Source organism: Phaethon lepturus, unplaced genomic scaffold (genome assembly GCF_000687285.1).
Source record: "Phaethon lepturus isolate BGI_N335 unplaced genomic scaffold, ASM68728v1 scaffold18936, whole genome shotgun sequence".
Lineage (NCBI taxonomy): Eukaryota > Metazoa > Chordata > Aves > Phaethontiformes > Phaethontidae > Phaethon > Phaethon lepturus.
Genome location: NW_010545785.1, coordinates 31317 through 45782, shown reverse-complemented (window position 1 = coordinate 45782; position 14466 = coordinate 31317). Strand labels below are relative to the sequence as shown.

Here is a 14466-nt window from a genome sequence, read left to right as displayed (position 1 = left end):
GGAAGCTGAGCGCGTGGGAGGGGAGGCAGGAGCAGCTCTGCTGATGCTCGAGCTGCTGGCGGCCAGCCCCCATAGATTTCATAGATATTCTAACAATTTTTATCTGAGTGGAAAACTTATTTCCATGGCATAAATTAGCCCTATTTGCATGTGGATACACCTATGAATAGTAGCTGGCTCTGATGATGCTGTCTCTGTAGCGTGCATTGATTTCTGTAGAATTGTATGTAATTGTACACGTGCTTTTGATTTTTTTTGTCTTTGTATTATTTCTTTCTTGAATTGTGAAATCTGAGCAGAGCCTTTGATGTATCTTGTTACTTTTGTAGTTTTGCACGAGAGGAGAAAAATTAAAAATCTGGTTTCCCTCTGCAAAGTTTTCCTGATTCTTCTTTCATGATGTTATATCTGCAGTGTGCGCTTAAATATTATGAAAGCATCTAGCTGCAGATCAAGAGCTGGCTTAGAAAGAGATGCTCTTTGTTCAAAAAGTTTGTAGTATCGTTACTGCTGCGTTGCATTTTGGTTTGTGACAGAGTGATGTTAGATTGGTAATGCTGCCTTACTAGGATGTATGTTATATATTGTAATGATTTCTCAGTTTTCTTTAGTTGGATTTTAAATGAAAAGTAGATGCTGGAGTGATTGGGCGAACGTATTTGAATATTGTGGTCACCTAAAATAGTTTGGCCTCTCATTGTTTTGTTTTGTTGAGGAGCCTGCATTTAAGTGAATATTCTGTATATTAACCCATTTTAATGTAAAGGAAAAAAAAGAAATACACCTATTTGATGTTCTGCTCTCCCATTATTGGCTACTTGAGAAACGCAGTCTGCACAGCATTGCTGTAATCTTTTAAACAGGAATTGCCCCAGCCATGTGCCTATATTAGCTCCTTTCTGCTGCCCTGTTGCTGAATTTATTCTTTTTGCAACAAATGTGGTATTTACTATAATATATAGTATTATGCATACAATATTTGATGCTGGCCTCTCTCAAATTGGATGTCAGATTTTTGAACCATTGGCCGTACTAGGATGTGGTAGAGAGCCGTGCCAGAGCAACTGCTTATCTTTAATATAGCAGGATGGTCTCTGGGTGTTCCAGCTCCCAATATACCTTACTCGTGCTCACTCTGAGTGAGCCAGATCCTCCCTGTGCTGCTAGTATTGCTAATGCTTCTCTTCATGGTACCACCACTCTTTGTGTGCTGCTTGACGAGCAGGAGATACCTGGACGGTGATTTTTAAGGCTGCATTCTCACCCATGTGTTCAATGCCTGTCCTGGGAAGGAACTACTTCTGCTTCAGTATGCCAGTGCAGGGTGTCTGTTTGGGACCGCACAGTTCACGTCTGCATTTAGGCTATTCCAGGCCTATTCTTGTAGCTTGGACGTGGCTCAGATTTGCTCGCTGCATGTTTTAAAGCTGTGACAGTACAGTTAAAATGTAATCTCTTCTTTCTCTACCATCAGTCACTCGGCATCCGAAGAAGCCTCTGGCTCTGACTCTGCAAGCCAGTCTGAAAGTGAGCAGGGCAGCGAGCAGGGCAGCGAGTCAAACAGCAGCTCGGAGTCCTCTGAAAGTCAGTCTGAATCTGAAAGTGAATCAACGGGTTCAAAATCCCAGCAGACCCCTCCTGAAACCAAAGAAAAACCGGCCTCTAAGAAGGAAAGGATAGCAGATGTTAAAAAGGTATTGACCTTGCTGCTCTGCATAGATGTGTTACCCCTGTAGCCACCACAAAAAAGCAGACAGCAGGACCTTAACAAAGCTGTCTTGAACTTCCCTGACACTTTGTACATTGCCCAAACAGCCTCTGACCTCTGGTGTCCTCAAGTCACTCGGCTGTTTGGTCTGTGTGCTTGTGCCCTGCTGGTGTCATCCTTGTGAGCAGGAGCTTGTGTGTTTGATGGAACAGCCCTGTGGGCACCAGAGACATAGTGATGGGGCTGACTGATGCGAATGAGGGGCAGGTGCCTGTCATCAATACATGACCCTGTCATTTCATCCTCTCCCTCCATCTTTCCACTGCTCTCTCCTGTCTCTCCCTCAGAAGTAGAAAAGCTTCCCTATGTGATATATAATCAGGATAAAGCTTGTCTAAGATTTGGGACACTTCGGTTTGTTTCCATCACTGTCTTCCTCTTTGGAGAAAGTAAAGAAAAAAAAATAAAGAGGAGGAAAAAAGCTATTTAACTTCTATTATTTATTAAGTCCAGCACAGTGGTTCTTTGTTGTGGTGTTTTTCTGCAGCTTCCCAGCCACCCCCTAGCAATAACCCCTTCAAATAGGCAAGTTTGCCTTCCGCGTGTTGCTGCACAGGAGGAAAAGGGCGTGCAGGTGTCTAATGCATGTGGTGTGTCTCTGGTTGGTGAGCACCTCCCCAGTGCAGAAGCTGTGCCTTGGGTAGCTGCTTTACCCGAGGGATGGAGGCACCTGAGTAACACAGCAGGTGAGAAAGAGGAGCTCAGATACCCATTTGGAGACAGGAACTCAGTGAACTGAGTTTACTTGGAGGGAAGAAAATCAGGTTAGGTCAATTCTGGGCTTTATTTTGTTTGTTTGTGGTGTATAACTATCCTGTTCTTCTTAGCTGTGGTTTGCACTTTGCACAGCTTGCTCATGAGAGTGAGTTTTATGGAGAAAGTTGCTATGTATGTAAAGACTGAGAAGGGCAGTGCTTTCAGCCTGTGCTCCCCACCTACCTGCAAGGGAGAAGTGAAGGATTTTGTTATCAGCTTCTACCTCTCACAAATCTCTAGGCTGTCAGCTCAGATCGTGGCTAAATCTCCCATGTTCAGACTGGCAAGGAAGGATGCGTTTATAAGGCAGTTGTGGTAACACCATATTCAAATTTCTGTTTTATTGTTGGTAAGTGGGGACTGAAGGAAGTTTTCTCTTCCTTTGTGGGCTTCTTAAGAGCATGTCCCTAATAATAAACATTAAAATTACTCTGTGAGGGAGCACATCCATATGCACGCTGATAATTAGCATGGATGAAACATGAAAAGGTCAGGGTACCCTCTAATAAGAAAGCCTCTCCCTTCCTTAATTTCTCTGTTAATGGGTGTTTTCCTTAGCTAGGTCTAAACTAGGCATGTTGATACATGTTCCTCTTGAATAACCAACGCAATTAATTATTATATTATTGTTTATTTTGTATTTCTGTCTAGATACACCCATGAAGGTGAGGTTAATTTGCATTAGGTGCTATTCAGATTTGTCATGGGAGTTGATCCCTCATCTAAAACCTGTGCCATTTAAAAGATGAAAAGACAAGTTCTTCAAACAGTTTGGGGAATATTTGGAGTTTTCTTTCATGTGAATTTATCTTTGTACTTGCATGCCCAACAGATATACACCTTTGCAATCTGTCTGTTGCAGTGTTATCCCATTACTCCTTTAGCGGTAGCAGAAAAATGGCTGGGCTGTAGCTTTGTATTCGTCACGCTCTCAATCCCAAGTCACTGGCAGTGTATTCTTTTCTTGCCAGTGGCTTGCAGAGAAGTTTGAGGACTGGAGAGAGAGAGAGAGAAGCATGAGGAGAATGAATAGGTTTCGAAAACTGTACGAGGATAAGCTCTGCTGAGGGAGAGAGGGATTGTTGGTGTAGAAGTTTGAAAGGCATGTTGCTGGTTTGTACCTGTCCTGTAAATCTTCTGGTGTCCTTTGTCACCAACACAGCTCTGCATTCATGTCCCTCAGCATCAGTTCTTGTCTCCCCCTTCTCCTGTCCATCCAGTGAGAACAAATGCATGTTGTTAAACACAGTGTATTAAACCATTTAGGGCCTGGTTACAGCAAATAGAGCACAACCATTCCCAATAGTTGGCTCTGCACATCCATGTGTCCTGTGCTGCCAAACCACATTCGCATCAGTGCATTCAGGAGAAGAACCGGCAGCACCTCCAGGGTGCCCTGGTCCGTTTGCCATCCAGGCTGGTTCACAGAATTCACTTCTGAAGTTGCTGCTGGTGACGTCTCATCACTGGACTCATCAGGCAATGGTGGGGTTTTCCCTGTGGAAAGGAACTGTGGTGGAAGCTGTTAGTGACAGTGAATTGTCCTTCTCAGTTGGTAGGTCTGTTCATTCCACGTGCAAGGTGTTGCCTCCTTACCCTCAGCACAGTTGTGCAGAGGGCTGGCTAACTCAATGCTCTGTCCTTCAGCCTGAGTGAGCTGGAGAGTAATTTGTACCCTGGTGGAAAGGCGAACCACTGTACAGATAATGCTGAGATAAAACATATTGTTTTAGAGTGTTGCCAAATACCCCAAAATAATCATAATCTTTTTCAGCCAGTTTTTTAAAGTGTCCATCTACTGGTTGCTAATTCCCTAATGGTTTTATGTTGATTTTTTAAGAAAACATTCACCATCACACTTCTCTAAAATGTCAGAAATAATTGGGGTGAAGCAGGCCTTCTGATGGTCTGTTTATTTTGCAGATGTGGGAAGAATATCCTGATGTTTATGGGGTTAGGAGATCAAACCGAAGCAGACAAGAACCATCGCGATTTAATATAAAAGATGAGGTAAGGAAAAAAAAAAAAGGATGAGGGCATACTGAACATATAAAACCAACCAAGCCCAAAGAGCAAAGGCAGGTCTCATATGCGTTGCCTTGTAAACACTGAGTCCTAGCCTGGTGTGTGGGTGTCGGAGCTCACGTTTAAGGTCCCAGTCCTGCAGTTGGATCTGCTTGGCCTGAGACCTCTGGAGTCAGTGGGACACCGCGTGGGCTGAGATCTGCATGCACTGATCTGATTGCTGGAACGGGGCGTAATGCAAGTCATGCTCTTCTGTAGAAATGTCCTGGAGAGAATGAGTCTGTGTTTAAAAAAAAACCCCCAAAAACAAACAAAAAAAAACACCCAACCCACCACCAAACAAACAAACCCGCCCCCCCCCCCAAAAACATAACACCCATCCATCCAGGAATAAAGGAAACTTCCCAGAAACACCTCACAACAGCAAAACAGTCATTGTTGCCCATCCCAGAATGGATCACGCTGATAAATGAATTTGTGTGTGTTCAGCTTTATGAACCATCACTTTTCTTTGGTTGATTATTGGCAAGTCTCTTATGCTTCAGGTGGAGGTGACAGTGCTCAGAGCCTGGCAGACAGACCTTCCAATTGTTCAGATGTTTTTTAGTAAGAATTGGCTGCTGCCTTCACTTACATCTAACTGGCTTTCTGCATAGAGCTTTTCATCCACAGGTCTTCAGGAAGGTTGAGTAGTTACAGAGGAGAAGAAGGAAAACCAGGGAGAGGCTTAGACCGAAAGTAAAGCCTGGGGCTTAGAGCTATGTACAAAAACATGCAGTTGGGAATCTGAAGATAAGTAGCCAGATTTTCGTCAGAGCAGGAGCCCAGTGGTGCTCTCTGAGGATCGGGCTATTTGTGCTTCGCTGCCAGAATGCGCATTTGGGTGCTTGAGAGGTCCGAGTCATGTGGCAAACGCAGGTCTCTGGCTCCTTGCTCTGGTACATTATCGTTGAGGCTTGTGGCACCCCCAGTGCCACCCCCTACCACCCCCAGACGCCTGTGCTGGATGTCCTGCATAGCAGCAGGTTAGGAAGGGGCTTGGGGCACATCATTGACTTAGCTTTTGTTTTCCTTTTCAAGTTCGGCAAAGCCCAGGCTCGCTGGCCACCTCTCTGTGCGATGCCCTGGCATGCACTGTGCTGGCGATGTCACACCCACCACAGACCTCCGCTGCAGACCCGAGTGCCCTGTTAGGGGCTCAGGTAAGTCCCGTCTTTTTTTGTTTTACAATATTACGTGGTTTTGCAAATGTTGTTTTCTTTTTCGATATCTTTATTTCCTACTACTTAAGGTACGATAAAGTTTAAAAAAAATTTTTTAAAAATCCAAGATGTAAAAACTTTGCTATACCACAAAATATTGTAAAAAACAAAAAAAAAGTACTCCAAATGACCCCACTGCCACCTTTGTGAAACTGAAAGCCAAAATTACAAAATTGGACTACCCCCTTTCCCCCTCTCTCCCTCTCTCCCTAAAGTGACACTGACTGGTCCCCATAGGGCAACTCCCATCTGCAGCAGAGTCTGATGGAGGGTGTGACGTGTCAGGAGCACAGTGCTGGGGCCTCGCAAAGAGCAGGAGGAGATGGAAAGTCTTGCTTTTGGAAGACCTAAACGCCAAGAGGGAGGAAATAGCATAGCTGGAGCCTGCATGGTGCTGAGCACTCCTTGCTGCTGCTGGAGCTGGCAGAAACCCAAGGCGCTTGACACCTCTTAAGATTGCTTTTTACCTTTACAGGGTTAAGCCTGTCGCCAGTGACCTGCTCTTGTCGCTTGCTGCTTTGGGACTTCCAGCACAGAGTCTAGGAGCTTTTAATTGCCTTCTTCCCTAACGCTTCTCTGCAGTATTAGCGAACAGCATCGCCCAGGCAGCGTGGCAGGCTCAGAGCGCAGAACAAGAATCAGCCATCACATCTCCCCGTGTGCTGCCCTGTGACTCACCCTGGTCGGGGGCGACGGCGCGTAGGTGGAGGTGGTTCAGTTTTTGGGGCACTATTCAATCTGTCCTCTGAGAGCGGCAGTTTGGGCAGGGTTGTTTCTGTGTTAGATATTATTGCCTTCTGGGAACTGCTTGGAGGCCACCAGGCACATTGTGTAGGTCTCTGAGCAGCAATCAAAGAGGGTGATAACTTGCGATCAATATTGAGGCGTGGGTTGAAAGATCAGGAAGCGAAAGTGCAGTTTTGCATAGTCATACAGAGCTGCTCAGAGGATTAGAGCTGTCTCCAGGAATAAGAGCACATGTGAGTTTTTTAGTAAAAACTGTACTTGCCCATGCGTTTTCTTTGCAGTTAATAAATCAGCTTTAGGTTTCAGCCAGGGGAAGTGAGACAGGCAGAGCCAGGTGCCTTTCAGAGTATTCAGGGGCAGTCAAGAAATAAATGTGCCCAAAACAGACATGATCTTTTTTCTATAAAAAGGATGGTTTGAGATTGGATTAGTAGTAAATAACACAGCGTGTATTTTCTGTGAGAAAAAGGCCACAAGTCATGCACTGTAGGTGTTCTCAAAATACAGTTGGTTTTATTATAAAAAAACCCACAAAACTGCTCATTTACATTTTGATAAATGCTTTGCCTCATGTCTTTGCTGAAAGTTCAAATGCTACCAGTATCGCTGGGAGAGAGAAGTTCAGCAAACATATGAAAACTAACCTGGCAAGCTGAGGTTCTCCAGCTTTTCTGGAGCACTAGAGCTTGGCCTCTGTTAAGCCTGAAATGAGCAAATCCTCACTTTGACTTTAGTTTGAAATATTTCTTGCCTCTATTTAAGCAAGTATTCATCTCTCCTAGTGGGCAGCATGAGCTCAAGAGGCTCAGCTGGACCATGCCAATGGCCTTAAGTCTCTGTTTCTCCTGCCCTCGGCTAGCAGTGAGGACACTCGTGGATCAGGACGCTAAAGCTGTACTGCGTTGCTCTGGTGCTGCGTACGCAGCATCGTTACATTTTGTACTGCACTGCTCCACGGCAATTTTGCATAATTAATCTAGTAAAAGTGTGCACACTTAAGTGCTGGGAGAGAGAAAGAATAAATTAGATGGGAGGTGTCAGTGAGGCATGTGAGACGGATGGCTGATCCCTTCAACTGGAGGTGGGGAAAGCAAATTGTAAGAGGTCGGTTCCTAGTCCAGCTGGATGCAGTGGTGCAGGAATAAGTTGGGCACGTTTGTAGTGTTTGTTAGGGAAAAGGGGAACTAGAGAAGGCAATTCATCTTCCCCCTTGGCCACAGCAGCAGCACCCCAGAGGGGCAGCCTGGGCCCAGCAGAGTTTTGCCAGTGCTGGTACTCGGGCTCTGAGAGCGAGCAGTATGCTGCCGGCATCTCTTTCTGGGCTGACAAAAACCCTGGTGACTGGAGACCATTTCCATTTTGTCAGCTTAGCTTGTGTCATTCAGGGAGGTGACATGATGAAAATCGAAGTTGCATGTGATTTCCCAACCCGTCGTCTTCCTGATGAGGGTGGGTGGCAGGCTGGCGTGCAGATGGGACCTCAGGTGCGTGCTCAGGACCTGGCGTGCTCCCAGCTCTCTGGTTATCATCTGCTCTCCCTTAACAGAGGAATTTACCACCAGCCAGCGTGTGGGTTGATGTTGATAATGGGGTGTTACAAGCACAAGCTCTGTTTGTGCTGCAGAGTCTGGAGCAGAGGTACAGTTCTCACCCTTGGGCCGATTTGAGCAGTTCAGTGTAGAACTCTGTGGCTGGGTCCTGAAATGTGGATTTAAGCGGAATTAAGAGGTTGCTAAAATGTGCTTCTGCTTTTTTTTTTTTTTTTTTAAATATTATTTATGTATGAAATGTTGAAAAGCGCTTTCAGACAGGGGCTGGAGCCTGGCAGCTCGGGGTCGGGATGCCAGGAGGAGTTGGTGAGGAGGTGCAGGTTGGTGGTAGGTGAGGGAGTGGGGAGGAGAGCCTGAGTCACGGGTGGCTGCGCAGGGCTGCAGGCATGGTGCTTTCCGGCACTCGGGCAGGGAGGATGTGGGAGCACAAGGCAGGCAGATGACTCAGGCTGGGGACTGGCTGTGTCAGAGGAGGTAGAGCTGGGCTTGACACGCATCCAAGAGAGACAATGGCGTCTTTGAAAAACGTAACTGAAGGCGGCTGAATTGCAGTCACAAGTTAAAATTTTCAAGGCAGAAAGAGGTGAGGAAAAGACATGTCATTAAGAGACCAGCATCAGCTTTGTATAGAGACAGCAACAGAGCAGGGGAACAGTAGAGGCATTAGGAAAGTGGACACTAGAAACTTGAAAAACAGGATTTTGGCAAAGAAATGGAGTTAGTTTCAAAGAGCCAAAGGTTGTATTTGGTTTTCTTCAAATCTGATCTTTGACAAAGAGCAGAAGAATAATCCACCTCTCTTTACTTGTGGTTTGCCAAAAGACACCAGAAAACAAACGTGCATTGAGGGACAGCTCTTGAAAAACATGCCAAAATTGGAATGGCAAAGCAGCATGCTTCAGAAAGTGGATAAGAGATTAAAAGAGAAAAAGAAAATCGAGGACTTTTAAACTTTGCTATGTTGAAACTGAAATCTGTGGGATGCTTGTCTTATGTTGCAAGGGTAGGTAGGGCTCTCCATGGTGTTTGCCAGTCACTTGCTTCCTGGATGCTTGGTCTATGAGACGGATTTCATGCAGGGCTGTGAAACAGATGGATGAACGCGTTTGTAGTAAGATACGGTGCAAAAGGTGCTATTGTCACATGTAAATCTGACAGCAAACCACAGTGAAATTCAGCAAGCTCTTGGTCTAACCTGGCATCCAGTATTTCAGTATATGTTAATGGAAACACTGATGCAAGCGAGAAGGAAATTTCTGTTAGTGAAAGGGAAGCTGAAAAATGGAAGTAAAGGATTCAGAAGGAAAGCAGAGGTGTGGACCACAGCTCTCTAGAGCCTCAGCTTTTTCATGTTACAGCTTCACACCATTTCATGAAATTCTTATGTGATCAGCTCTTAGTTTTAAGCTTTGCTAGCTGTAGCCAGGAGTGTGGTGGTTGTATCAGGAGATGTGAACTGAGGTGCTTGTGGTGATGGGCAGACACTACCTAGAGCTGAAAGTGAATACTGCAGCAAAAAGCAGTATGAAGCAGAAGATTCCCAATAAGTGTATAGAGCAAGCAGTCTTGGTGGCTTCTCCTATCATTTTAATACTCCTTTTCAAATCTCACATTGGCTTCCTTAGTTTTCTCCTTGTCAGTTTGTGTTTTCTGGGGCAAGTGTATAAGGCAAAGTCATCTGTTTGGTTGAGGGGTTTTATTTGGGTGGTAATCTGTTTTTATGGTTGACTAGTTTTTACGAAAATCGGGTTGTGTACAACCCACCTGAAGGTTTGGGGGGGTTTTTTTGGTAGCTATTTTGGTCTGTAGGAGTTAATGACGCCCACATTTAAATAGCACATTAAGTAGTTAGAGTATGTCTAGATATATTTAGCCAGAGAGACTTCACTGGTGGAGACTGGAGGATTAGGAGGAAGGAAAGCAGCAGGACACGTCTCTGACCCAGTCAGGTCCTCAGCAACTCAGGAAAGCAAGGAGACTCCTGTGATGAGAAGAATGTTTTATAAACATTTCCTTCCTTATAGAAAGCTTCTCTAATGAAGGCAGAGGTCATAATGCATTTGTGTGGCTGCGAAAGTTGCTGCAATCACAGAAACTAAGCCGGAGTGCCCCTAAATATTGCAGGATTCCTGGCAGAAATGGCAAGTACGGGCACTCACGAAAGTACATTCAGCCACTGCACTTTCAGTTAAAAGCCTTGTAAAACAGCTGAGCTACTGTGTCTCATGTAAATATGGCAGCAAGCTGCAGTGAAATTCAGCAAAGCTGTGGCAGGCCCTGAAAGTGCCGTCCAGAAAGCATTCCCGAGCATCGGGCAGGAGCACGCTCACCTTGTACCGTAGGCAGAGGTAGCGGCAGCTGAGCCTCCCTCCCTCTCTCTCTCTCTGGGGTACGTTTTGGCTCCAGCGCCGCGCGGTGCGAGGTTTGGTGGGTTAAATTCACCCCGTGGTTTTGTAATCCGTGGGGTATTGCACACACTGCAGGTCTGCCTGGCCACTACCACTGCTGAGACGGCATCTGCCAGGTATTGGAGGTTGCTGCTGAGGGGTAGATGGGTCGCAGCGTTGCGCATCCTGAACTCAGGGACTCCGGAACAAATGTTGTAGTAGAGCTCTCCAGCCTTTCTGCAGAGTTACCTTCTTCATGTTGAGAGCACAGCGGCATTAAACCTGCAGCCGAGGGAACAGTGCCGAGGAGCTAGATGCTCTTTTGCAGCCCCGGTGCACCAAAGCATCCTTCCAGCACTGCAGCAGAAGAGCAGTCGGGCTGTGTCTGAGCTCAGACCACATGCATGCGTTTCAGTTGCGTCCTTGAGGAGACAGTCCAGAGTGAAGCCTACAACCTGATTTTCTTTCTTTTCAATTAAAGGCAAGTAGTGAATCTGAAAATGAGAGCCCAAAAAGAAGAGGCCAGAAGCAAATGAAAAAAACGTAAGTTTCTAGGGAAAGTGTTTTGAATGGTGGTACTTTGTCTTGTTTTATTTTCAGAACAGTAGTATTGGGTTGTTTGAAAGATGTTGTCAACATGGAGAGCTTGTAAAATAAATTATTTGATATTTCCAGTAATAATACTTTGGATGACTAAAACTGAATTATGAATGTGGATCTACAGATGGACTCAATTTCCCAACTTTTCTTTTGTTTCTGTTTTCCCACTTTGCCTGTGACAGGATCTGAACAAGTCAGCTTCACTTTCTGTCAGTCTTTCACTTCTCCATCAGGTTACTTATTCTCCTTCAGAGATACTTAAAACAGTTTAATCCTTGCTTCTCTCCCCTTTTTGATTTATAGAGAATAAAATGCCAAATTATTCTCCTTCATCTTTCATAACACTCTGCTACAGCAAAAGACCTTCCATAAAGGATGGAATCACCATAACCGAGTTCACTTACAGTCATATTTTACTGCCTTTTTCCATCTAACAAGTACCTTCTAGTTTTTCCAAATGCTAAAATGAACTGAAGGGAGCTACAAGCTGCCTGCTGGTGAAAACTTAAACACAGCCACATGATCCTGCTCCCATTCTCCTGTTTCTTGTCTTTTAATTTTTCATTTAGTTGTACACATCAGTGCAGGAGGGAAGGTAATAAAGTGCAGGGAGGACTGCGGTAGTATGGAACTCTCCTGGGCAAGGGGAATAATCCCTGTGAACTCTCCACATCTCCTTGGAGAGAGGAGAGGCTCCTTCAAAGGGTGTTTTGGAGCTGCAGCTTTGCAGAACGTGCTTCCTTGCAGTAATGGTACGGTGTTATTTGGCTTCATGCTTGGAAACTTTAATTGTATGAATTCAGATGTCAGGAGACTGCTTGCTCCATTTTCAAAGCCACAAGGAGATCATGTAACTGTGCATGCTGTGGCTCGTACTCCGTAAGTGAAAGTGAGCACTTCTTTTAAAATTTTTCCAGCTCATTTCACAAATGCAGAGGTGGAAAAGAAAAATAAATAAATCGAAGCACTTTCCCACCCAGTTGTAAAAAGTACAGCTCTGCCACAAGCACTGGTGTAGTATGTGTTAACAGCCACTCTTACTTAAGATACACTGCCACTATGTGAACTAAAACCTAAGTGACTGAGACCTCTTCCTAAAAGCAGAGGCTCACACCATAAAATCCCCCATGCATTGCACTGAACAACCAAGAGTGCAGTTTTGAACTTTTTCTCGTAGTTGTGGCCTGCTAGTATTAACCTAGATGGCTTGGATGTCTGCTTAGCCAAGCATTTGTGTTGAAATATGATTGCCCTTCATGACCTACATTTCTGACCATAGAAATAAATGGAAAAGAGAGGTCTCTGGTGAAGACGAGGATGAAGATGGAGGGGATCAAGGCTCTAGTGGAGAGAGTGAGCCTGAACCGAAGAAAGTTAAAGCAAGAAGACCTGCCCAAAGGAGGTAAGGAATGGTTGGTTCAGTCTATCTCTTTTTCTGCATACGTCTTTTCTGCCTGTGCTGGGTGGAGAGGTAATCTCTGTTTGTTGCTAAAAAATTTTTTTTGGTTTTGTTTTTGGGTTTTTTTTTTTTTTTCTGCAATATTACTCTTTTTTATGACCTAGTAAACCTAGGACCTAGATATTCACTCATCTACCCATTTCATGCTCCAGTGTGTGATGCATTGGTTTCTATGGTAGTTAGAGCAGACTAAATCCCTAGGGGTCTAATATTTTATGCTTTCTTAAAAGACTTACTAAAATGGATGTTTACGTAAAACACGCTGTATTATGGCTTTATTAATTCTTATTCTAGAACAATGGCCAAAACCAACGTTAAAAAGCCTCACAAAACCCAGCGTGGGAAGAGGAGAAGGAAACCAGACTCATCTGAAGATGATGATGACGATGAAGATGATGAGACTCCCAAGAGACAAACTCGACGAAGAGCAGCCAAAAATGTCAGGTATCAGGAAGTGTGGGGTTGTTTGATGATGAGAACTGTTTGGCTGAGGAAGAGGGGACACCCCAAATTCCCTTCCCCAGGCACTGACTCCCTGTGTGATCCTGCAGAGAGACTCTCCTCTGCCCTGCAGATATCTGTTGGCTGAGGTGCGATTCTTTTGACAGGTTCATTCTGCGAACATCTCACTTCTCTTTACCTTGTTTTGCCATCTGTAAGGGAGGGAATATTTACTAGTCCCTCTTAGAGAAATGTGAGGAGGTTTGCATAATATTTTTAAAGCACTCTCAGATGAGATTAAGAATGACAAATAATAGATTAAAATGAGTAAAGTGAGCTGTGCTAGATTGGACCAATTGTCTGAGAGTGGCTGATCGGTAATGTCTTGGGACAAAGCATTGAGACATGGTGGAGGTAAAGCATTATCCATTCCCCTTCTCACCTTTTGGCAGTCCCAATAAGGGACTTGCAAAGAGCCACCTGAAGGATATTTTTAGTGGTTAAATGTTCATCAAAGGTGAAAAATATAGTTCCTAGGGCAGTGTAGGCACCCATGCAGCCTTTTTGATGCTCTACAACCTCCGCTGTTAAAATAATTTTTCACTGATAGTGGAGACTTTCTCTGTTGATGGTCTTGCTTCTGCTGCAGGGATTGTTCCACCTCCTCATGAAGCATCTGATGTTGGCCATGGCCAGAAAAAGTATACGGACAAGACAGAGTATTAATCTGATAAAGTGTAGCTATCTGAGTGTCTCAGGGAAAAATACCGAATGGCTAACTTAAGAAATGCATGTGCTGAATATGCACCAAACCCTAGGGTAAATTCTGGAGAAGGCTTGCTCCAGTCCATGCCATTCTGTCTGTTTCTACACTGGGAAGTCAAGGGCTTTTTTTATCAGTTTGGTTTTGATCTTGTTCAGTTACAAAGAAGATGATGATTTTGAGACGGATTCTGATGACCTGATAGAGATGACTGGGGAAGGAGCTGATGAACAACAAGACAACAGTGAAACTATTGAGAAAGTCTTGGACATCAGGCTTGGAAAAAAAGGAGGTGCGTAGTTCTGGAAAAAGCCTTTATTTCTGATGTCAGTCGTGCGCTCATAGTTTCTTTTGAGCTGGTGCAATGCTTTTGCAACTTCAAAGTGGGGCCAAGGGTTGTTCCAGTGCTCTTCGCCCTTTCCTCTATGCCTCTCATTTATGTCTTCTAGCAGCTTTTGTAAAATCTAGTATTGAAAAACATAAAATGTCAAGTTTATGTGCTTGGCAGCTTTCATTTAGTGTGCACACATTTTAAAAACACAGTCATTGTTCTGCAATTCTTGCTTTTCTCTTCTTTAAAATATAAAGTAGATCTTCCAGTAGAGTCAGTTTTTGTAGCTCCACTGACAAAAGCCATAATGAAAATAAAGCCAATGTTTTGTTCTTATAGCCTTACAAAAGTGTTTTTGTAACACTGAATGGTCGTGA

At 44.5% G+C, this 14466-nt stretch overlaps 1 protein-coding gene across 1 annotated transcript in view; it reads left to right on the top strand.

The window, feature by feature from the left end:
- The window catches only part of CHD2 (chromodomain helicase DNA binding protein 2), a 54706-nt gene that overhangs the window by 14107 nt on the left and 26133 nt on the right, over positions 1-14466 (top strand). The window contains exons 3-8 of the mRNA XM_010289077.1: positions 1475-1694; positions 4448-4534; positions 10977-11038; positions 12375-12497; positions 12849-12998; positions 13917-14050. Of these exons, the coding sequence (XP_010287379.1) occupies positions 1475-1694; positions 4448-4534; positions 10977-11038; positions 12375-12497; positions 12849-12998; positions 13917-14050 (776 nt within the window). The remainder of the gene's footprint in view (positions 1-1474; positions 1695-4447; positions 4535-10976; positions 11039-12374; positions 12498-12848; positions 12999-13916; positions 14051-14466) is intronic.